Here is a 26,373-nt window from a genome sequence, read left to right as displayed (position 1 = left end):
TCCTTTTCTCTTATTTTTCCTCGTAGAGAATTGCTAAACTCTCTGTGACTCTCGGCGTTTGTTGTTCGGTATCTGCTCTCTCGTTGGCAAGGGTGTCAAGTAAAGAGTGCGCGCTTATGCTTCTCTCGGCGTTCCCATACTTACGTCTACGTTAAGTGGGAAAAAGGCTGCCGACTTTGTTCCCGCGTTAACTTATTTCGCGCGTTTACGCTTTGTCCGTCGTAATTCGCTCGGAATTTTCCTTTCCCTCCCCCCCCCCGCCGATACAAAAAAACAACACGAAAAGTGCATCTTTTCGGGCGTCTGACCGTGACCGTTCGCAAGGGAAAAGAGAAAATCTGTATCCCCCCGTCCCAACCATCTCTCCGACTGTTTACTACGTCCTGTTTCGCGATGCAAATCGACGGAACGCGGGAGTAGTTTTGAATTTCACGGATGAACGACGAATGACGATTTGTGCGCGACCGAGCTTTTCTCCCACGGACGCGGGGAGTGGAAAAAATGAAATTTATTCTTGAAAATTTACGAACCGCGTTCTTCGGCGAATACGTCGGAGAATAAGACGAGATTTATCGTATAAATAACTCAGACGCTCGTATATCTCTACGAAACGAAGAGAGTCGGGTTAATTTAGGTAGTTGATACGGCGGTAATGACTTTGACGTTTGGAAAGTAATCTCGGTGATAAAAAGAAAAAAAAAGAAAAAGAAAAAAAGATAGAAGTGGCTGGCTGGTCTCGAAAGTAGTCGTCAAAGTCCATCGTTTCGGAATATCGAGTGGGAGAGACGGAGAGAGAAAGCGTGGACACGAAATTACGCTTCATTCATCCTTTCATTCATCCTCGCGGAGAAGAATCACTCCTCCCACCGAGCCGCCCTCGGAGGGGCTCTCGGCTAGGCGGCCCGGTGTGTCGCTTTGCGGCGGCCTTCTCGGACATAATAAGCAAAAAAGATCACCCGGCAGGCCATTACGTAGAAAGGAACGAAGAAATTATCTACTCCGGGCGTAAAAAGCGTGGCAAAGGCAATTCCACCGTGGTTGGACCACCGAGACTTATTTTTGTAATCCTTCGTCTTCCTCGGAGAGAATACTACCTAACTTCCTTCTGTCATCCTTCCCGTACTATACCCAGAAGGGTATAGGAATACCGATACCTACAGAAACACCGTCCAACTTCTATTCTTTCACCATTGATCTCCTTGATCTCTCCGCGAGTCACTGACCGACGCGAACTGTGACCGATCTTTCGTCGTCGTCGTCGTCGTCGTCGTCGTCGTCGTCGTCGTCTGGAAAGAATAGAACGGATTACACCTGCGTTACACTCGAAAAAAAAAAAACACAATGAGATCGACCAGTCACTCGATATACACTTTAGATAGATGCGTCTACGATTTTTTATACAGCTTATTATACAATATCTAAAATAACATTTGTTTTTTTGTAAAGAAAAAAATGTTGTTCTGTTCGCAGAAAGGAAAGAAGCGGGGAGGAGCCAGACGCCTCGTCCAAATCGGCGAGGTGTTGTCCGAGGTGGAGGAGGGCGTCGGGAGGAGAGGGTTGGAAGGAGGGTGGCGTGCTATGATCAGCATGGAGCTTCCGGCCCACGCGACGCAGCATGGTGCTCTTCACCTGGGGGTCGGGGTCGCGGTGAATCCAGGTGATCCAGCCGGAAGTACTCTAGCCGCCATTCATCCGCATCCCCAGGATCCCCTAGCCCTCCACCATCACAATCACGCTGCCGCGACACCCGGAGGTATGCATGAGGACTCCAAGAAAAAACGTATGTTTCTTCTTACGAATCCAAAGTCTCTCCTCGTCATTATTATTATTATTACTTAACATTTTCGATCTTTCCTTGTCCTTGGAATAGAATTTTTTTTCACGAATATCTCTAATCGTTTCTTTTTTCAATGGACAAAATTTTTAAACGCGTCTCTTTTACAAATTGATATAGAATTTCATGGACATCGAAAGCGTCGGAAAGAACGAATAACGAGCGCTTGCACGCGCGGCCGCGAGTCCGTATAAAATCGTAATATTTCATTATTAAAAGAAAATTCCCCGAGAGAGAGAGAGAGAAAGAGGGAGAAGATCGTTGATTAAAAATCGAAAAGTCGAGCGTATCGGGCAAGTTTCAAGCGCTTTTTCTTCGGCCGATCGGAAAGCAAGGTGGCGCGAGACATTCGGTACTCTCTCTCCGGGAGAAAAGAGAAAGAAAGAGAGGGATGACGGTATATAGTCGGTGTTTTGTCGCCGTAATTGGTCTTCTTCTTGTCCGCGTTGCCGAGTCGACGCTGGTTTCGTAAAAACGACCCCAGGTGAGATGCCGACACTCGCTCGTACATACAAGCTCTCTCTCTCTCTCTCCCTCCACCCGGTGTCGTACTTACTTTGCACCATTTCCGAGCTCCTCGTAGTCGTTCTCCGCTTTTTCTTTTCTCTCTCAATCTTTTTTCTCAATCATTCGTCTTCCCATATCGAGCGAATCGAGCTCGATTTTTCTCCGCTTCGAATCGAAAGCAAATACGATACGCACGCCTTCGAGAGGGTTTCTTTATTCCGTTCTCTACCGTTTTGTCTGCGCCTTCGCGAGAGAACTTCCTCCTTTCCATCACGAGCACGATACATAAGGTATACATATATACATGTCGGTATGTACACCTGCGAGAAGACCTTACTATATTCTTCGCACGAAAGTAATTTTATTCAGCGCTAATTCCAAAAGAAATTACACGTATAGGATTTACTTACATAGACGCGAGATTGTAACCCCTTTCTTTCCTCTCTCTCTCTCCCTCTCAGTGTTTTTCTGCACGCGTAAATCAGGGAGTTCAAACAGCACTTAAGCCGTGACTAATCGGTGCATATCGAACGATAAAATCGAACGCCGTAAGAGCAACCTCGATCGCGAAACTTTTAGGTATCGCGTTGTATTATGTACTATCTATCCGTGTGCGTGTGGGATATAAGTTGTTACTCGCTAAACACACGCGGCTTCTCTTTCTTCTTCTTCTTCTTATCTCCTTTCTCTCTCGCACATTATTTACTTATTTATTTTTTTGACGAGTATGCAAGTTCTTTCCTTCCCGAACGATAATTACTCGATCGTCGTGGATCGCTATCGGTTGTTCGGTGTCCTCCTCGATTTTCTTTCCTTCTTTCAATTTTTTTTCCCCCCTTAAAGTTCTCCCCATAATGGCCGATAAAAGGAGGAGGCACGGGTTCTTATCTCGGTGCTTCTTGGTTGCGCACGAGCTTAGAATATTACCGGTCGATAATTAATACCGGCAAAGAGGAAAGGGAAAATCGCGAGTGCGAGTGCGAGTGCGAGCAAGGGCTCGAAAGGGCTCCCTATCCAAGGGGATACCGTCGATCGAAGACGAGCTTACTTACTCTTAACCCCGAAGCCGCTTGGCGTGGTACATATAACCGATAGGAATGTGGTACCGGGCAAAAAGGTCGAGGCACGTGCTTCGTGGAAAGCCGCCGATAAATCTTCGTCCCGGCAAGGCACAGCCGGCGCTTCCATTACGATCTCGAAGGATGACGATGCATCCTCGAGCGCATACATCCTATATATGTATACGTATACAAGTATATATATACATTTTATTCCTATCTTTTATCCTTCAATATCTTTAACAACTGTTTTCCAAAGAGTCTTCGCTCCGCGTCGGATGTTCCTTCCAAGAAATTCATTTTTCTATTAAGCATAGATGAAATTTTCATTAGTCTTTCGAATAATAATTACGCGTATAAGCGTATATCGCGCCCCGATTAATTATCGAATAAATTGCTACGTCATAGATATAAATAATTACGTACGCTTAAGATCATTCGTTCTCGTCATCGAGGATGATAATCGCGGTAAAAGTGATCCTAATTAAATCTTCGATCCGCGGGATATCACTCGAACTAAAGCATCCAGGTATACAAGTGGAAAGAGAGAGAGAACTCGGACTCGAAGTTAGCGCGTGAAAGACGGCCTTGTTCCATACGGAACAATCGAGTTAGCTGAAGTTGCTTGGATGCCTTGCGAACGTTCGCCTCCTCCTCCTCCTCCTCCTCCTCCATCTCCTCCTCCAGCCCGTCATCCTGGACACTCATCGTACTCGTGCACGTGTATTTACGTGCATACGTTCTCGAGTACGTGCTTTGGTAAACGACAACCATCGAAGAAGAAGAAGAAGAAGAAGCAATGCTCGGGATATCCCGAAGAGTTCGTCCTTCGTCCTTCGTCCTTCGTCCTCCTCTCCCTTCGCTTACGTGCTTTTTCATGGTTGTGCGCGAGCACGTACGTGTAACAGTCGTTCGGGACTGAGAAAGACAGTGGTGCTGGTTAAGGAAGATGAAAGGCCGCCGCCGTGGCAGGAGCCAGTGACAAGGCATGAGCTCTCGATACGAACAAAAAAAATCAACAAAGAGAAAAAGATGGGTAGACAGATAGATAGAACGAGAGAGAAAGAGGAGAAAGTCCAAAAGGGGTCGTTAAATCTAATGATATCAACTATTTGACAAAGCCAAACCACCAAGACCAATCTCGAGACCACACATCTGGATGATTCCACGGACAACGAGTAACGCGATGCAACATACGCGTACCGCTTCTTTCTTTTTCCCATTATCAAAAGATATAGATAGTTTCGTATCGAGATAATAGGTAGGTAATACTTTTGAACGATGATTAATTGCGAGGAGAATTGTATTTCGCGAAGGAAAGATTTATGATCGATCTTTTTAGAATCGATACCAGGCTTTGTCGATTATTCATATCGTTACGTATTAATCATATTTATTATACGCGCGTTAGTCGTTCGATGCGATTCTAAATATTTGTTGTCTCACGTTGCCGATGATCGGCCGGCGGAAGGGAGGGAACAAGAGGAAGAGCCAAGAGCTTGCAATCGAATCAATCGCATGGCCCACCTTCCTCGACGTGCTTCTCGGATATATTATCGATATCGCCGATCTAGCGCCCAATAACGAGAATCGAGGAAGAGAGAAAACGACTCGCTCCTGACAGTGATCGACCGTGCATTCGAGGCTTTAATGTCAATCTGGAAACGACTCGAGCGTGCTTGACCTTTCCTCTTGGAAATATTCCCCTAAAAATCCCTAGTCCTTCGTTTTTCGAGATAATCAAACGAGAAAGAGACGAAATTCGAATAAAGATCGAAAGAAAACATTTTTAATCGCGACATTTTGATCATTAATTATCGAATGCGAAAAAATACTATTGCAAATTTAAACGTTGTTTAACGTATATATTATTGACATCATTTAATACAAAGTTTTTAAATAGAAATATACGACTTCGAACAAGGTCCAAATAGAAAATCTTAATCAACCTTTGTAATTTCCATATTCTATCTATAAATGAATAAAAAAATAAAGCTCAGAGTCGAATGTATATAACGAGTTTTCAATGGTGTCTATAATATATTCCGATAGGTTGTAATTTGCGATATTTTTGTTGTCCTCTGTATTTTATCTCGCGATCGGTACGACATCGTTCTTCGTCGATCCCTCGTTGCACGACTACTCGGTCTACGAATTAATCGCGTTTGGTAGAAACTTATGGGAGTCGAAGGTCCGTTTACGCGTAAGTAAATGTATCTTTCAGTTTCTCTTTGAAAGAAGAAGAAGAAGAAGAAGAAGAAGTGGGGGACCAGGACTCAACGCTTGCCAGCCTTCGATTATCTCTAATGGTGCGTGTCTCTGAGCGGTCGCATTAATTTGTAATTAATACCTCGAGTACCTTTGAAAAGGAATAAAACAGAGACCGAGACAGATAGACACGCATTAAAATACATCGACGCGTAGGAAAGCGTTCGCTGCGTAATCTCCGTGTTTGCGAATGCGAATGAAATCGTTTAGTAACCCTAACCCGAGAGGCTACCTAACGATTATTTCGCGTATCGGTGCCCGTTGCGCTCGGAATCAATTTATTGTTTCTTATTCACCTTCTCCGATTACTTTTGCGATCGTGACTAAGCGAGAACAAACCTTCTTGGTTGGATTCCGTTATGTTGTCTGGTAATTAAGACGATCGGCGTTTACAAAGCTTACATAATTATTGTCAACGGAAAGAAGAAGGAACGAGAAGAGAAAGAGAATTATTGATGACGATGACGCGAACGCAATGGACAAAATTAGTGGACAAAATTTGTGAACTCGACCGCGGACACCCGATAAGAAAGGACGGCAAGAAATATGAAAGTTGGTCGACTCTCTCGATTTTTGCTCTTCGCGATTACGTCATTCGAGATCGATCGCGTAAATCTTTTCTCATGATCTCTCGGTAGGTTAATAAAAAAGAATCTACGATAAAAAAAATTTTCATAAAAAGTTGTCTCTTTTTTATTGGGAAAAAAATCAACCTGCCTATTATGATAGAATAAAATGCGAATTTTAATAATGAACCGTTTACTATTCATATACCTTTACTCTTTTTATTCTTTTTAATGAATGTGCAATAGTTTTATGACTTGTATTAATACGGATTTAAGCTGACAGATACTTTCTAATACATTATTAAGCAAGATAATAACAAAATATATAGAAAAAAAAAGAAAAAATACATTTCTAGGAGAATCACAGAAGTTGGAAGTTTCTATCCGTGCGTCATCTTATTCGAATTCTCTTGCGAATAATTATTAAACATTTTATTATCACCGACAACATATTTGTCTAATGGAATATTCGTCTTTCATCCCTCGCAAGAAATATGCCGCGATGCGAAGTTAACTGTAAAAGTAGCTACCGGAGAAGTCTACCGACTATCTCGAAATCGTTCAATAAATTTAATCGAAGTAACGACGATGACGACGACGACGACGACGACGACGAGGAAGGGGATACTCCCGTCGAATGTCATAATCATGCCGCATATGCGAGGCATCCTCATGTTCGCGTAATGACGTAGGTACGTCGATATAATCGTAAATAACAACGACGACGTATGAATTTTCGTGCCGAGACTCGGTTATCGAACGAAATAAGAAATTTTACTGATTCCTAGTCTCTACCGATCATTAACGATCTTATTTAACGATAAGATTATCCGAGAGATTAATGTTCGATTCGTTAGAAAAAAAAAAGAATTATTAGAAAAATATTTAGACTTTCGTTCTGCATACTTATGCATATCTATAGATGCCCGTAGAGATACTTACACGAATATACTTATTTAACCATCGTTCCATCTTACAAACAAGATGATATTAGATCGGTCAATTTTACGATATATGTATCATATATCATTTATCATCGATCTAAAGCATACAACCCGTACAAGTTCGAACGATTTACTTCCAAGTTATTAATGTTACTTTCATTTTTTTCTTGTTGTCGTTCACGCTAAAAAACTAAACCTATCATAGTTATTTATAGAGCTTCGCGAGGTTTATTATAAAATTCGTATAGACCAAAGAGAATTTATTTAACAACGAGATTATAATTATTTACGAGTATATTTTCTTCTACGTCTTTCTTTCGAATGGATTATTTACAAATTATCGAACTCCGTAACGTTGAATAAATCAATTTATCAAAATACGATACGACGAGGGGAGACTTTTAATATGCGGATAGTATAGAAACTCGGTATGTAAATTCCGTAACAGTTTGAGTGGCAGGACGTAATATTTCGTTGGAGTAGTCCGCGCTCCTTCGAAAGCATTCGGGGTGAGATAGCGTCGGTTATTTATGGGGTTAAATAAAGGAACATTGCGAGATGCGGCGATACCGAGACCAAGTCCAAGTACAAATAGGTTGCACTGCGAGTTTCCATCGAGGCTTGGTCGTCATGACCCAAGGCAACGGGTACATTCGAGTTAAACTATAAGACGCGCGACGCTTATCGTTTCTCTCTCTTTCTTTATTTCGTTGCGAGTAACAGTGCTTTCGAATGCAAGATTCAACGTTTCAATAAGAACAAATATACATATATGCGAATATCGTTGTTATACTAAAATTATTCAACGATTTTTGCGTGCGTGCGTGTGTTATAACGCGTTAAAATAGTACAAAATCTATTTAAGAATTGTCTCTCGACACCGATCCGTAATTGTATCGTTGTTTTTTCTTTCTTTTTCAGATGACGGTGGCCATGGAATGAATCAAGACGGTGAGTAAAATCTTTTCAATGTTCTACCTAGACGTATTAGAATGCATACGTATAATAATAAACAACGTGTCTCTGAGCTTGTAACTTTCTATCGAATGAGTCAGTACTTTGGCGGAAATGTTGAATACAAAAATAAGATGGGCAAAAAGAGAAATACGCGGCGAACGATTATCGTTCCTCGAGACACGACGGGCGTAAGTAGAAGAAGGAAATTATTCTAGACCGTTATCAGCAATACCGTTAGAATCGGTGCACGGCAATTAAATGAAAGAAAGTCTTGACCAAACGAGGGAGTCATCTAAATATCGAACTCCTTATCATTCTTATCGACAACGAGCAATTCCTACCGAGAAATTACGATTCTTATCTATCCGCGTACTTAAGTGAGAAAGTTTTACCAAATTTCTTCTTATTTCCTATCGTAACCGTCATTTTCGATCCAATTCTAAGGGATTAGATTCGATCAAAGATCGTATTAATGAAAGCATCGAAAAGGCTATTATTCTCGATCGGTATTTCGAATAAAATATTAGTATACGTGTTTACTCCGTATCAATGTGTACTTTGATGCAATCCTGCTTCTATTATAAATACTAACTGAAAAAAATAGAAGCGAATAAAAAGTATGGAGAAAAAAGAAGAATATTACACGGGCTCTCCATATCTGTTACGTAGGATCTTGATAAATGTTTTTTTTATATATCAAGCCACTCGATCGTTCCCATCTACACGAAACTTAGGCTCGAGAAGTAAGAAGGAAAGGAGAGAAGGAACGCGTTGGAAGGTGTTGGAAGGTGTTGGAAGGTGTTGGAAGGTGTTGGAAGCACCGACGGCTACGACGTTCGCATAATTTATGCCAATGACGTAGGTAGAGTCTCCCTTCGCGGTGGGTGGGTGGAAGGGCTGGCCGAAGGTGGCGCGGAGAGTAATCACGAGTTTAAAGGGTAAACGGCTGTAAGGTGCGAGAAACTCGCGGTGTGAGGGCTTTCTTTCTCTCCCTCTCTCATTCTCCCTCTCTTAACACGCTCAATATTCAACAGGTATTTACATTCGCAAATTGTTTACGTCAGCCCACGATGAAATCTGTCAGGGTTTCGTTCGCTCGCGTTGCCTTAACAGCCTCCTCCACCCTTTCTCTTTCTTCCTATTCGTCTTCCCTCTCTCTTTCAGCCTCGCGGCATCCTTCTTCGTTGGAGCGAATCAACGAGGACTGCCCTCTTCTCTCACATACGCCCTTCGAAAGCCTCGGGCAGCCGCGTAATTACGGGCGGGTATTAATCAAGCATACGTCCGCCAGAAGACTCGCAGAGATCTTGATTTTCACCGAGGCCCGCACGAATTTCACGCTCGTGACCACCGTCGATCCGTGCTGCGATCCGTGGAACGATCCGTGGAACTCGATGGACACCATCATCAACCTTACCTATTACTACTACTACTAATCTCTACGATATTCTCCCCCCTTCCCCTTACGGAGATGGGATTATTAATTTACTTAACTCCGCCCGTTTAGCGATACTTAGCCCGGAGTATAGATCGATCGGCGTGGAACGTGTTGTTTCCGCGTCACTTCTCTCTTTTATCATTCCTCTCGTAAATTATCCCGACGAACCGCATCGCGAAATCTGATTTATTAGCTGCTTATTCAAATCTCTAATGGGAAACACGTCGACGAGAAGGTGCTTCGCGTAATTACGACCCTTCCCGAATGATTCGAAATTTCTTCTCTTTCCTTTTTTCTTTTTTCTTTTTTCTTTTGCTTATGGTTATTATCTTTCCGAGAGAAAGTTCAACGTTCCGTTTAAAATCAATCGGATAATTGATTAACGAAATCAAAATGTAAGGGATCGCGAAGCGGAACGTAACAATCGTATAACCAATCGATATCTGAATTTTCTCGGCGCGATAATGACAACTTATTTCTCTCTCTCCCCCTTTTCCTTTTGTTCCGTTGGAGCGTTATATCGATAGGCTTATTAATACGACGCGGATTACACGCGGGCAAGCGTAGACGAGCAGCGTGGCGAGCTTTGCCGGCGGTTATGTCGATCCTAATTATAGCGTAACAACACAAGCTCGCCGGGCTTACGTAATCTCGCGATTATGCGGCTGGCGCTCTTATGCCAAAGCACTTTCAAGTTCTTAGCGGTTCGCAAACTGTGACTGCGTCCAACGATCTACCTTTGATCTCTAAATTAATGATGGTAAATTAATGATTTTACGTGGAAAACGATAAAGATTTTCCCGATAGAAAAAAAAAGAAAAAACTACTAAATGGGATATACTTTGTTAAAACGTAAAAGAAGGCAACCGTTGGTTATTAATTTAGATTCATCCTACGAGACAATAAATTACTTCGATATCATCCTAACAGAATAATCCTTCCGTACGACCGAACCCCTCTGAGATACATAGATCGTAAAGGAAGGCCAAGCAACTTTCTGCAGAAGAAAAAGAAGAAGAAACGACGAAGCAGGAAGGTACAAGTTGACCCAGATGACCCCGGCCTATCGTAGGCCGATTTCAAAGATACCGGCATATACAAGTTAGGTACGATAGCAAAGTAAGCGTCTTTCCTACCGTCCATCAGGACATGCCACCGTCTTAGCTAAGGATTCAGGAAGCTGGCCGTCTCGTGTCTCTCTTCCTTCTACCTTTCGAATAAATGTTCACCCTCTTTCTATCTCTCTAACTCGGTTGAAGCCGATTAGCAGAAGCACGCCCGATAACATCGACCTGGCAGACGGGCTAAGCGATAACGGCGCGTTATCGCAAATGCCCTGGACGATGAATCGACGAACGTGAGAGAGCCAGAGAGATACGAAGAGAGAGAGAGAGAGAGAGAGAGAGAAGGAAAGACCGAGGTCGAGTTCTAATGCATCCGTATTACCAAGGATTCCGCACCTGTTTCTGGATCGTGACGGTGCACTCTCTATCTTTCTTCAAACTATTTAACTTGAACGCTTTTTGCTATCCCACTAATGGCTACTCCTAACAAAATCGATGTCTTTTCTCGAAAACGTTTTCGCTCCGTTCCAATATTTTCTCTCTTAGAAAGATGTTTCCCCATTAGAGTTTTTCAATCGAATCCACTAATTTTTTGAATGTATCGGTTAGGGAGACGTGGGATTTAAAATATGTCCATCCGCCATAACTCGTCGAACGAGACCGACCGAGCGAACGTTTCTACGATTCGACAAAGTAATACGGCCGGTTCAACGAGCTCGCTAATCAACAAAACTGTTTCTCTTGGCTCGTATCTGATGCTGGTTCGCACACTGCGAAAGATCTTTGCGTGTATCGATGTGTCGGTGTAAGCGTTACGTATATATGCATGCGCTAGTACCACGCCCGCGCACGCGAGAACTTGCTTGCCGGATGAAAGACCGAGAGGGAGAGAGAGAGAGAGAGGGAGAAAGGGAGAGAGAGAGAGGCAACACCAACGAGAAAAAGAGAGAAAGACGGAGTTAGGGTGACAAGAGGGAAGAGAGACGGACGATCGTACGACGAATGATTTGTATTGCTAAATAATCAGCACCAGTTGTCTAGAGTAGTGGTTTAATGACTACTAGCCGACGAGGAGGGGAGTGGCGTGCAACGGAGGAGGCTTATAATGCGTTTACCAACGCACACCCGATCGCCTATCTATATCGAGTCAAAGAGGAGAGCCTGCTGATTCACTGCAATCTATTCACCGCTCTACCCATTTCTTATAATAAAATAATCCTTAAGATTTCTACGCGCCGATATTTGCCACGTACCTTAACTATCTATCTTTTATTAATATCGTCCACGCCATTGCGAATTCCATATCTCATTCTATTCTTACGTCCCGTACATCACAGACCTATGTATATATCTACTACTACTACTACCTATGCGCAATATTTTTCTTTCTTTTTCACCATTTCACTTATTGTTAGATTAAGTTTTTCTAAGCACGAATCGATTAACGTACGAGTGGACGATGGTATTGCTCGTCTCTCCCGTGTTGTTCCTTCTTTTCTTTCCACCTCCCGGCGATTCGCAGCACGAGATATAGGTTCGCATGGATCGAGATTAAAGGGAGAGAAGAAGGAGAAGAAGGAGAAGAAGAAGAAGAAGAAGAAGAAGAAGGAACCGGTGATTTCACTTCGAATTCCAACTGCAATCCTCCTTTTTCTTCTCGACTCTACATAGCACGTCTGGAGAAAGAGAGAGATAGCCAAAGATACAATCGGTTACGAGCGCAGGTTACTGTAGAGTAGTAGTCGCAACGTAAGACTATGTGTATATGTGTTGCAAACCTGGCGGGGATCTCTCCACCTCCACCACCTTCGGCACCTCCGCTATGACCACTATTGCCACGTGTTACTAGTATTTCTATCTACACATACGTACTCATATGTGTCTACTACTATTTATATATATATATATAAGTAGATACAGGTATATGCGTGTATACGGACAAGGGTGTGGCTCTGGTTCGCAACGGTATCATCGCGTCGGTGCATACCGATCATCGCTACGAAATTCTTCCTTCATTTCCATATTATCCGGCGATATCTTTTCAGGTGGTTCTATGGAAACGCGATGAACTCGACTCGTAGCTCGACTATCGATCGAGAACTCCCAGCTCGTCTTCTTTCTATCGGCTTGTTCATCTTGGCAAACAATTTTATTCTTATCTGGTAACATTTGTTAAGAGTTTAAGTAGAAGAAAAAAAAAAAGAGACGAAAATGGAGAGAAATAAAGAAGACTGCGAAATAGATCGTCGAAATAGTTGGAATTTTTCCGAGTTAACTCTTCATGGGAAAATGGGAGCTCGGAGTTAAAGCAAGGTAAACCTTGAAACAATTTCGATCGAGATACCTCCTTCGAGAAGAGAGACCGAGAGAAAATTGCTTTCATTTTTCTTGACACCTCGTGTACCGCCCTCCTCCTCCTCCTCCTCCTTCATCTTCTTCTTTTTCTTCTTCTTCTTCTTCTTCTTCTTCTTCCTCTATCTCGTTCGTGGTAAGCGTCAAAGTAGGGTTCCCTTTTATCGTCCATAGGCGATCTCAAAGTTGCCAGTTACCGCTTCCATCCTTCACAGCTCGGGTGTAAATCCCAGTTAATTCGAAGGCCGCGACTCACCGCGAAGTACTTCGGGTTAAAACGCGTTAACTCGCTCTCTCGGAGTTGGAAGATAGAGAGAGATAGTTGTGGATAGAGAAACGTGCCTTCGCAAACTTACAACACGAGCACACACAGATATTCTAAGGTATCTCGGCTTTTCTGCCAATGTAAACGCACCTTCGTAATGCCCGGCTATCGAGCGCGCTACGTCGGATACTTGCGCAAACAGTCGGAGGAAGTGCAGTTGCGAGAGCGCAAAAGAGAAAGAGAAAGAGAACCTGAATGTGGAGCCCGCTATTCGCGTGTTGCTTGCGCCTTAATGGTCATATACTTACTCTGCCATTGCACCAGCTTTTACTATCAATGGCGTAGCTTCGCGCACGGAAAGTATTCGAGCCGAAGCGTTGCAAGTGTGGGTGCGTCCATGCCGCCACCCGACACATTGTTTAGGGATACTTCGTTACTCGCAATATGATATCCGCTCGATTTTACGGTTATATCCTTCTCTCCGATGTTTATCGATAAACGAGATAAGCGAGCCGTTCTACCATATTCGATTCGGAAATTTTTCCAAAGATCCGCTAGCTCTGGGCGAAAGTTAAACGACGAATCGCTATGAAAGTGATAAGATATATATATATGTATATGATAGTTGCTTGTATAATATTTCATCGAGAAAAGAGATAATTGAATATTAGCAGATTGTATAATATCTCACTCTTGCATTATCGTAAAGTTGTTGTAATTAATATCACAAAACAAATCGCGTATTAACGAAAAAAGTTGTCATTAATTATAATAATCTCTATTTATCGATAAGATTATCATTAGAGTAGAGTTTATGAAAAATTGATCGCATTCTTTGATACATGTCGATGATCCTTCTTCTATCTTCCTTGAGGAAATAAAGAAAAAGAAACAAAAAAAAGTCGCGGAAGATAAAAGCGTCCGGCGTTTATCGCACGAACGCACGTGCGTCGTCGTGTTCGATCGTGCGTAAACGAACTCGCGCGCGCGCGCGCGCGATAATCGCTAAGGAATCGTTCGAGGATCGCGTGTAACGTTGAGACTTTTTCGTGCTAGAGGAGCCTTAAGAGTTAAAGCTCTCGCTGCTTCTCGGCGAGCGCAATAAGGTCCTGCCACTTGCGCCCGAGAAAGAAAATCTTCTATCTCGATCGTTATCTGGCGCGAAATTAAAACGAAGATGCAAAACTAAACGTAGGATACGCGAATATAACGTTCGCAGCAGGGAAGATCAATAATTATTATCAAAGTTTCTCATTCTCTTTAGTATGCTAATGATATCGATATGATTCCGAGGTACTAAGCTTTATCAATGTTTTCCGGCACGAGATCGCACTCGAATAACTTATTTTATATCTTATCGAACGGTCCCAAGCTACGATCTTCTTCAAAGAGATTACGATCGTTATTGGTCTCTTTCTTATCTCTAATAACGAATTCGATTTTATATGAAAGCTATTAGGATATTAACGGAGTGGACTGTAGGAACGACCGCGGCTGATTAATACTCGAGATTTTGTCTTCTTTATATACTTCGAGTCTTGGTGTTAATTGAAACTAATGTTTCCTGGTAATCAATTTGTATAATAAGATTGTTTCTCAATCCGATAGAATCGATTGAGTTTGAAACGGAAAGCAAAAGAAAATCGATGAGTTTCGTTTAGCTGAAAGGATGATCCGAAGGAAATGCAATAAGCTAGGAAGTTAGAGGAGGACGGAAAGAGAGAGCTGAAAAATCCAAGCGGAGTAGATTCCGGATTGGATAATAGTACGGAGTCGGAGTTGGCGAGCGAGCGGAGAAAGTAGTCGGGAAGGTGGTCGGGAAGGTGGTCGGGAAGGTGGTCGGGAAGGTGGTCGGGAAGGTGGTCGCCGATGTCGAGCGTGTACTAAGCCGTCGTATTATCCGTTAACGATCACGATCGACAAGCTCCGAGTGAACGATGCCTCGTCCGACGATGCATCGATGCATCGATGCCACCGTGCCGATACGCCGAGCTCCAATTAGAGTACCAACTTTATGCTTGGCCTTCGAAAACGATTTACCCTTGGCTCCCCCTCTTTCATTTCAAATCTCTTTGCAACTAACTCCGCTTCCGACTTTGATTGCTATCCTAACTTTCCAATTATTTTTCTCTTTATTTTTCAATGACGATTTCGATTGGAAAAAGAAAATCTCGCGAGATAAACAAGGAAATGGTTCGAACGGCTAGCTAGACTATCGATTTTAGCGTATTCGAACTTTGTCGAAAAGTTCGGAAGTGGCTGGTCAAAGTTTGTCCTAGGGTTTTCAAAAGGAAGATAGAGATAGAGAGATAGGGAGATAGATAGATAGATAGATGGATGGATAGAGGAAGGGGGAGCGGGAAGGAGAGAGAGTAAGCATGATGCTGGTTCAGCCAAGCGGTCCGCGGAGTAGTCGTCTGGGGCGGCAGAGCATGACGCCATTAACGTAACGAGGCCACACGTCGCACCCTCGCGAGCACTGAACTATATCAGCCCCGAGTGCCTACGTTAGCTAGCAATGGATTCCTAGACCTAGACCTCCGCGTACTTAGTAGTACCCTCGATATCTCGCAATTATATTCCGATCGGAAGTTGCGCATTCCTCGACTATTCGTGTCTCTCGTAACACCCGATAAAAGTGACGCACGCGAGTAAACGCGAGCTCGCATATATATACGCGCGCATATACGCGTATCACCGCACGTGCCGACGTCATCATCATCATAAACATCTCTTTGCTAGTCCAGTTTTCCACTCGCGAACTGGTTCTCGAATCATCCAACCGTTCGATTAACGAGCAGAGGGACAAATTTGTCTCCGGATCGTTTCGCTTTATTATTTAGTTTCGTTAAAGTACGCGTATAAAAGGATCAGCTGATAGATCTGCGAAGAAACTAGGTCGTAACTCGGAGTAATTACCTTTTTTGTCGATTACCTTACATTTATACTCTAATATAATACAAATCATTCTTTTGAACGATGGAAAATAAAAAGAGTAGCGAACGGCGAAGGTTCTTTCGAGTCGTCGAGTGCTCGTCATCGGCGCGAAAGATAGGAAGGATAAAGAGAGCGACGAGATGACGGCCGGAGAATCAGATAAGTGTGCGAACATCATAATCGAAGGAGAATAAATCTTTCCTTCTGGGATATCAAGATTTAACCTATCAACAGTTACGTCAAATCTCTATATTACTTTTCATACAAAAACGTCCAAACCTTCGAATTATTTTATAGGAAAGAAACGGCATCTCTTATCGAGAAAGAAAAAGGGATAATCGAAAAGGGCTACTACCATTTGATCGGCAGAGACAGGAAGCAGAGTCCAACGATCCTGTCGCGTATCTCGAGTAAAATGTTCTTAACAAATCGGTTAGAGAAGGACGAATCGAAAGGACGTGGCTTGTCTGTCTCGCAGTCGAATTACGGTAAATTAGCGGGAGTAAAGAGCCCGAGCAGTGAGCAGGTACCTACATCGAAGAGAAGTTGGATGGACGGGCGGACGGACGGACGGACGGGTGGGCAGACGGACGGACGGACGGACGGACGAACGGACGGGCAGGGGCAAACATAAATTAAGATGGGGGACTGATTATGAGGCGAGGGCAGGCTATCATTACCCGAGCCATCGTGACCGGTCGACCCTGCAGCCGCGGCTGCCGAGCACACCGCTCTCCGGTCCGCATCTCTTTCAGCCCCCACCCCTCCCTCATCTAGGCAGACGATGTTCGCAATCCGCCTGCCTCGTGCCCCGATAATACCGGGGTGGGAACTGCAAATTATTAATCTCTGTTCCTTGCATTACATAGTTCAACGAATATGAAACGAGTATTGTCAGGTAAAGAGAGAGAGAGAGAGAGAGAGAGAGAGAGAGAGAAAAAGAGTTTCACCGTTCCTCGCGTAGTAGTTCCGTACTCGATGAAAAGAATTTCTTCCTTCTTCTTCTTCTTCTTCTTCTTTCCATCGTAATATACGAGAAAGATCTATTTGAAAGATCTATCGAGGAAAATAATAATAGAACATATAATTATAAAGAGTAAGAACATATATCGAGAGACGGTTTTCTTATCTAACTGAATCGTTTCTATAGATAAGAAAATGCGTGCTTTGGTAGGCGTTCCTAATAATTCTGATATAATTGCTTGATCATCCACGCATAGACCTTACCTAGTTTTATTGCTCTTACTTGTACTTTTAATTCTACTACTACTACTACCACTACCGCTATTACTTATCCTTAACCTATCTAACTATCTACCATAATTTTAACAACATAAAGCGTCGATAAGTTTCTAATTATCTCTTTACCACACCTACGAACACACATATACGATTCGAGAACACGTAAGATCGAGCTTTAAACAACTCTATCCATCGATAGACATTTTCTTCATATACCCACGCATTATTTCACCCAACTCCTTCGGTTAGATCGTTTCCTCTTCCGTTCTTATCGAGATCGATCGTATACAACTTATTTTCGATAATTTATTACGAAATATCCGATCGCGATATTTTCCACCTGATTCGAAGATAGATATATTGAATTAGTATCGATTTTCTAACGCCGATATTTTATTCAGGTAGGTATGCAGGTACGTATGTACATAAGTTTAGTTTGCTCAATTGCGAAACGAAAGTGGTCCGATGTTGTTGCTTCTGCGTCGCTTTTCCAACTTGTGGTGGTGGTGGTGGTGGTGGCGGTGGCGGTGGCGGCGGTAGCCAATGCTGACCTTTCGCCTCGGAGCGTGCGGTTGCGCGCGAGCGCGCGAGCCCCATATACGCGCGTTATCCAACCTGGATAGGAGGCGGTAAACGGGCCCGACGTGTGGGGCCTTGTCGACTAGAACTCGACATACTACCACTGAATCCATTTTTCTACCGAATCAAGAACAATTAGAGATCGTATCTTTATTTCCCCACCCCCTGCCCCCCCTCTCTCTCTCGCTCGCTCTCTGTTTCAAACTTCTCGATGGCCATTCGATTTCTCTTTCCGTGCGTGTGTTCATTCTCACAGAGAAATATCGACTTTTTTTCTATGTATTTATTCCACAAGTAAGTGTAGCTTTACACACATATTTATATATATATATGAACGTTTTAATGTCAAATAGATGTTTCTTTCGATTGTATAACATTTTTTCCCTTCTTTTTTCCCTTCCCAACTTGTCCTCGAATCGTCTCGATCTAATAGACCAGCTAAAGCTTTTTTTTTCTTCTAGCCTTGAACACGAATCTTACTATCGTGTATATATTCCGTTGTTTTCTTGGTGAAAGTTTCGAGAGACAACGCGAGCGACGTTGCATCGACGTAGAACGGATAAGATTCGATAGTCGTTGACGTTAAAAATTTCCTACATTTGCGTTACAAGTAGAAATGGAGAAGGAGAGAGAGAGAGAGAGAGAGAGAAAAATTGATCTACGAATCCCCTCCTCCTCCTCTTCTTCTTCTTCCTTTTCGTCGTCGAGTTTTACGACAGGAATGACGGGCATAACATAAAATTTTTATTGACCCATTACGCGAAGCTAATAACTGTAATCGAGGATGTAACGTGCATATAAATGTCGCTACTTGGTACCGCGACGCGAAGGAGGGTATTTCATAAATCTTTCGCGACGTGACCAATCGTCGCGTAGTCGTCGTGGTCGGCTCGATTAGAAACCTGCTACGTACACCCAAGCTTCTATTTTAAACTAATGTCCAAATTGAAAGAGATGTTTCATCCTATTTTTCCTCGACGTATCCTTCCATCCAATCAATTTTGACTTTCTTCCTATTGCCGATAACACGACGGTCCGGTTAAATGAAAATTCAATATTTTTACAATCAATAATTAATAATTGCTATATTAAATTAAACGCCCACATGCTATCCAATTTTGATAAATGCTAACAAGTAAAAATAGCTAATAATTGATATAATTACGAAATATATTAGATTTATATTATATACCAATTAAAGTGTCACTACTGGTTTCAAGTAATTTTTCTGAAATTTCTACGAACAGGTATAAAGCGATCAAACTTGATTCACTTAAAAGATTAATACGATATTATTATAAATTAATGTTATCATCGGTGTCAAACGAATCGTTATCTTACCGAGCGGAGAAAGACAGAGAGAAAAGGCAAAGGAGCGTATCCAATTTTCGATTAGTATCGAGACAAGCACGTCGTTTCGACGACGAGGACGAGGACGAGGACGAGGACGACGACGGTGGCGGAGAATTTCTTCCGTAGGTCTTATCTGTATCGTCGATCGAGTACTGACCCGTTTCACGTAACGTTGATATATCGGCCGGTGCCGGATGGAAAGGGAAAAATGAGTACCGAGAGGGCTACTCTCGGCTACTCCTAGGAATTATCATAATCTCATCGTGCTCGCGGATAATGCGGATGATTTCCCTGCTGAAAAGAGATGGAAAGAGAAAGAGAGGAAAGATACTCCGTGCATGCGCCCTTGAGGCGGTCGTTCCGATTTACAGGGCAAACCGTAAGATCAATTTTTCTTGCCCTTTCGATCTAATCTCTGAAAGTACATTCCCCCGTTGATCCAGCGGAATAAATATTAATATCCATCGATTCCCCCTGAACTTTCGATCGGGGTGACATATTTAATCGATTAACGTATAAGACTTTAAAATTAACTTTTCTTTTCTTTTTAAATCCTCTATACTTCTTCCAGCGCACAATTTTTAACCGAGTACTGAACTTGACTCGTTGCTCCTGTTTTAGATAAACAACTACGTTTTAATCGTTCCGTTTGGTTTGCATTTAATATTACTCGTTTTGTGTTCATAATTACATAGCTCTAAGTAGGTATCGATACTCGCGATTAATAACATCGGATTATAGGTACATTTACTTATGTAAGTAATCGAAGAAGTCGGAAGTTATCGAATTGTCCCTTTTGCGATAGAATAGAAACTTTCGAAAAGTTGCTCGCGTGACTCGCTATAGATATACACTACACTATGCATATCCATTAAACGAAAGTAATATAAGAATCGAGTTTTATTCTTATAAGTATTTGATATGTCTTTTTCAGTCCTTCCAGGCAAAGAAAGTAAAAAAAGAAAAAAAAAAAAGCAAGAAAGAAAAAAGTTAACTAGTCTCGATGTTCATGGTCGTATGTTTTAGAAGCGAGCTTGTGCTCGGTACTCTGGCGGTTCGCCAGAAGGGCCTTACGGTAAGGCCCGGCTTCTCTACAGGCCGTATGCTTCCTCCATATATAAAAACAATGAGAGAGAGAGAGAATGCGAGTAAGGTAGAGTAAAGACGGCGATGAAAGAGCAAGAAGAGAGGGAGAGGTCTATTTGCATAACCGCCTCAGCTCACAAAAGTCTATGATAAGTTGGTCCGATAAAGACGACCGCTTGTAATCCTCGGCTTCCGCGCTCGCGGGACGCCATATGTATGTATATATCAAAGTTCTGAGTGGTATTAAGTTACGCCGTCTCGATTAGCACTGATATATACCAGGAACCCGGAATAATTTCAATTTTACTTTACGCTGAGAACTTTGTGTAAGGGAGTATTAAGTGTACCTCTACACGCGTGTAGACCATAACAGATATCTCCCGTAATATACTTGCTCGAGTTTCGCCATAATACTGTTAGACCAAACTTCTCTCCATCTTTCTTTTTCCATTCGCTGTTATCTCTCTTTATCTTTTTTTACCTTTCCCTTTTCTCTGGGATATTACATACCTAATTAACGTTAATAACATTCGGAATGTGGCCAATTCGATTGTGATTTTGAGAAACTAAAAGGTCGCGATATATTCGCGGATACATAGGAGAACTCGCTACGTTGGAAATGGTAAGCTACTAGCTAACCCATGTATTATACATATCGAACGTTTAGCAATGGCGTCGATCGATGCATATCTAGCAGGATTATTAAAGAATCTCATAAACAATGTGCGCGCAATGTGATAGGCGTAGGCTTTTCGATACCGTCGGCTATGCGAAAGATCGAATAGTACTTACTTACCTATTTCAAATAAGTCCGCATTAACTTTCTCAACTAATGCCACTTATGTTACCCTATGGTATCCGTTTGTTCGATTCATCATTTGCATTTATGGCATTTTTTTATTCTTTTAGATAACTAATCGTTTTAAGTATTGCCGATTATGACACTGGTTTATTATATCATACAGATATTTCTTTTCTTTTCATTTTACATAACCATTTCAATCGATGGGATTTATATTTTGTTCATTTTCTAAATGACCGTCATAAATATCTGACCGATTCGTATACATAAAATAAACACAATTTTAATATACTTATTTCTTATGAGAAAAAGGAAGAAAGTAAGATGTTATCTTGATTGCTGAAATATATAGATACTAAGAGCAAGATATCAAATCATTCTCGCCCATGGGCGAGAAAATTGTCTTCCTTCTTCTACTTCTCTCTTCTTCTACCTTAGAAGAAGTTGGTATCGTCGACGAGTGTTTCTACACTATGAAACAAGGTAGAGAGCAGATAAAGATCGAGATTCTATCGAGGGAAGGTGGACACACCTGGTGCAACGGCTTCGTAATACTTAGGTCTACCTTTGCAGGTGACAATCTCTTTCTCTCTCTCTCTCTCTCTTTTGTTGCAAGCAGACGAGATAAACGGATGCTGTCCAATAAATAGATATTCCTCTTCTTTTTTTTATTCGTTTAATAATTTGTCAATTAACAAAAACGGATATTGTATGATTGTTGGGGCATAAAAAATAAATAAGCAAATGGTAGAAAAGTGAAAATAATAAAGATCCACTCGTGATTGTTGCTTCCTTAAGCAGTGGAACTCGTTCGCACGATATATCAGTCTGTTACGAGCATTTCGCGGAGCTCTACCATCTGCGTACACGCATACCTAAGGCCTCGTTCACTCGGCTTAGTAACGCCGTCGTCCCTTTTCATATCCGCGTTAACCTCCGCGGCGTTCGGTTAATTGATCCGGAATACCAGTGGAGCCTCTTAAGCCTCTCCCTCTCCCTTTCGTTTTTTCTCTTCTTTTCTTTTATTTTCTTTTCTTTTCTTTTTTGTATACATATATGTATATCTATACACCGAGAAAGAAACACTTGATCCTAGAAGGAAGAAGCTCCCGTCGGTTCGTCCTTTGACTCCGGGAGCGGAATTTCAATACGGCCTCGGCCCTAAACGTTCCATCCTCGCTATTTCCCATAGTTACTGACCAACGTAGTACGCCACTGGATGCGGCTATTTATCGTCCACTTCGATCAAAAAATTTCCATGGAAAAAAGATTCAACTTCTTCTATCCTCTTTCTTTATTTTCTTTTTTATTTTCGTCTCATTTTATTCGACCATCTGTACCAACGCTATAATATATGTGTATAGTTACAACATATTACTTACATACGTACCAGGTAGAAGCAACTAGTGTTGCGCATTTTTGATTCCCGATTTAGTTGCATGCAGTAGGAGACAATAATAATTCGAAAGAGTTTTATCGATTAACTAAATGAATTTCCAAACTATCCTCAACGTTTCGTTCTTTTTTCCAAATTTTACTCATCTTTCTTTCTTGTCTCTCCGTTTTATTGCAATATCGAGAAGAATAGTCGTCTATGTCGAGGAACGTAGGACTAATCAGAGCGAGTCTTATTGTCGCAAACTGCTTGAAAATGCGTGCATCGTCGAGTAGAAAGTATGTCGGGAGCGAAAATCGAATCGTCGAACCGTTGGCCGAAATAATTTGTCAGAATTTTCGACAAATTTAAGTTTTTCAAAGAAAAATCATCTATTTCTTTGAGAATAATATTTATATTAATTACAAATTGTGTGTATTGTTCGTTAAAAATGTTTGTAATAAAGTTAAAGGAAGTTTCCGAGCAAGCCAATAGAATGGAAGGAGCAAAGAACGTTGAGGAGAATCGAGAGTTTAGAAACACTTGACCGGACGTGGATAATGGCTGGCCGCAGCCGAGTCCACCGACCCATCCTTACTGCGGCACTATGCTGCTGTCGGTGGGTGTACAATAACTGGGATTGCGGTTTCAGGATGATAGCCTGTCACGCCGCCTTGCAAAATGATTTTCGGTGGAAGTAGCTACAACGTAGACCATATTTGTTATTCGAATTTATAATCTTTCCGGTTCTCGATTTTTCGAAATCCGAATGGTTTCATACATTGCTGATTCTATTAAATAAAATCTTATATTACTTATTACAAATAAATAAATGCGAGTTATCGTTTTGAAAGAGATTTCTATTTATAATTCATATAATATCTACACCTGTGCGTTCGTAGTAATAGCAGGTTAGTAACGGTAGCGTTAGTAATAGTCGAAAAACTGGTCCAGTCGAGTCGCGTAAATTCTTCGAATTGATATAGATCAGTGTGTCAGCGGAACAAATTTGAATGAAATTATATAGGTCGGTGAGTCAGCGCATAAACGTCTTACATTTACAAAGAGAATAACTGTGCACACAAAGAATTAATAATTGATTAATAATGTTTATAATGAAATTAACGAAGAAACGAAATTTGTAGGGAAGAGAAACACGTTGGTTCGACGAGTTACCTGTAACAGGTATATTATAATATGTATGTAAAATATGTAAAAATAAAAATGTTACAAAGTAAAAGAAGAAAAAAGAAAGAAAAAAATAAGGAAGAAACTTGATCGTCACGCTCGCGTTGGGCACGTGTCCCGAAACAATCGGCCGTTACCGCGAGGAGCTTGTTAGGGCCGCAAGCAAGCGCAATCGTTCAATTATCATTCTAGTCGAAATAATGATATCGCTGAGCGGCATTGCAAGCGGCCACGAACTAACGTAATACCTTAGCATACTCGACGAAACTATGATTTTCCTTAAGAAATAGCTTCTACGATCTATCCTATCCGTCCGTATCTCGATGTGTTACATATCTAAATATAAATTGTTAAATTGTATAGGTATACACAGAGAGAGAGAGAGAGACGTATGCTCGTTTCTATCCCGAAACGTGGATCGGCATTGGCGCTATTAAGATGATTCGTTCCCTACGTGATCGAGACTGCACGCAGAAGAGGTTGATCTTACACGCTCGGAGATTGGAGAGGATCGAGAGTAAACGGACGGCGTTGATAGTCGAGCCATTAAGTGGGGGCCACGGTGCAAGCGTATTTCGCTATGGCTCGTTGAATCCACGCGAGCACTTTACATTCACGACTACTTAACGGCAAGCGGCAATGTTCGAGCATTGTTATTATACTACGAGTCATTATCAATCATCCTTCGGATGAATCGCCTCCCCCTCCTACCCTCTCACCGTCGACCGTGAAACAATCTTCCGCGCAAATTGTATCCAAATTCGAATCTAACGACGACGACGACATGAGTAACGCGATACGAATATAACTATTTCAGAAATCAACATTCGTATTATTTATATGTCTCTATGTAAAATGAAGATATTACATTCTCGACGAAAGAGAGAATTTCTCGTGAATCTTTCTGGTAGGAGTAGAAAGTAGAAGAAGAAGAAGAAACTGTTTACTAAGATGCTTAATAATTTTACGATCGGATTATAGCGCACACAAATGCATACACGATATTCGATAAACAATAACTTTGGGTTAAGGTAGTACCTCGTAGTATCTCTTAGCTACCTAGGCGGCATCTCGCGTGTTTCGTTTCTTCCTCGTCGTCGTCGCGTCACGATAGAAATTACTGGCCATCTCGGGAAATTAATGAAAACATCAATGGCTAGACTACGTAGATAGAGCCTACGCATAATGTAGGCTTTTTATCAGAGAGAGAGAGAGAGAGCTAATGTCGTGTTCCTTGGTCTCTCATAAATTACGTTAGGGTGGTTCTCGCAACCATGCGAGGAAGAGCTTGTTTCCGTCTAGTCTTTGAACAAACTCAACATATTTTGGACTTTGCTCGTACAATATTGAGATGATTTTCTAACGGTCTTAAACAACTTACGAGGAAGTATCCCGATTGAATCTCTAATCCTGATTATCTCGATATTACGCGATGTTAGCGGATGATAATTAAATGAAATTATTTATTATTAATATCATTATCAATGATTTTCTATAATTGTAATCTTAGAGAAAGCCTAAAAATCTTCTTCGTAAAAGAACTCAAAGAATTCGGAGCGATCGTTAAAACGATATCGAGGATGAATAAGCGGAGAATACGCGGAAGGTATCCTTCGATCTTTATTGGAATCCTCGGCGTAATATAGCAAACGTCTTCGCGCCGCAAATTATTCTCCCGGCGAGTAGATTTTATAGTGCATTAAAAGTAAACGGCACGGCTAGGCGATGGTGCTCGCGCGAATCTTTTTACTGGCCCAATACCTATACAATAAATATATATATGTGTGTGTGTGTGTGTAGACGCACACGCGCACACAAATGCATCTATATTCCTATGGGAAATCTTTAACAAGGTGAGTCTCAAATAAAATAAAGTTCTTTTTTTCGGTTGTAATCGAGAACGATAAACATTGCACTTAAAGGGTTATCGACGTGATAACGAACAAAAGAAAATTGAAAAGTTTATTAGCGATGAGAACGTATCTTTCCTTTACGTACAAGAAAAAGGTATGTACGTTATATACATATGTATAGAAAAAGGATATTGTAATATAAATAACAAAAGAAGCATATAATAAACCGTGTTTCCTAATAACTTTCACATACCTTGACAGAGAACAGACCGTGATCGTAAAAGGTAAGAGGAATATCATTATTGAACGTAAAAAAAAAAAGAAAAAAATAAGAGAAAGACAAAAAGAGAAGAAAAGAGAGGCAAGGAAATAAAAACCGAGCGTAATTATGTTTACGAGCCGGTGCGACAATAACTGCGGAAAGAGAGCGATCGAGTCGAAGGATGCCACGACTTTGTCCCGGAAATGGACTCTGGTGGGTTGAAAAAGGGCTGGTCGTCGGTGTTATCTTGCTAATAAATATCCAAACGCGATACTCGAGACTCATCTCGATTTGATTTCTAATTATATTTCATTGTAATATAGGAGTTGCGAGAATGATCGTTATAATAAATTTAGAAAATATTCAAACGCGTTGATTTTTCTCGATGGGATAAGGAATAAAAAGTAAATATAATCTTGGAGTCTTTCATCTAGATAATACTC

The 26,373-nt window shown here is 41.6% G+C and overlaps 1 protein-coding gene across 1 annotated transcript in view; it reads left to right on the top strand.

The window, feature by feature from the left end:
• The first annotated feature begins 1,578 nt into the window (after positions 1-1,578).
• The window catches only part of LOC122521100 (nuclear hormone receptor FTZ-F1), a 93,049-nt gene continuing 68,254 nt past the window's right edge, over positions 1,579-26,373 (top strand). Inside the window, exons 1-2 of the mRNA XM_043641541.1 lie at positions 1,579-1,780; positions 8,099-8,128. Coding sequence (XP_043497476.1) covers positions 1,579-1,780; positions 8,099-8,128 — 232 coding nt within the window. The remainder of the gene's footprint in view (positions 1,781-8,098; positions 8,129-26,373) is intronic.

The sequence above is a fragment of the Polistes fuscatus genome, unplaced genomic scaffold (genome assembly GCF_010416935.1).
Source record: "Polistes fuscatus isolate 324 unplaced genomic scaffold, CU_Pfus_HIC Scaffold4, whole genome shotgun sequence".
Taxonomy (NCBI): Eukaryota; Metazoa; Arthropoda; class Insecta; order Hymenoptera; family Vespidae; genus Polistes; species Polistes fuscatus.
The sequence above is the reverse complement of the archived record's forward strand: the minus strand, read 5'-3'. Positions and strand labels throughout refer to the sequence as shown.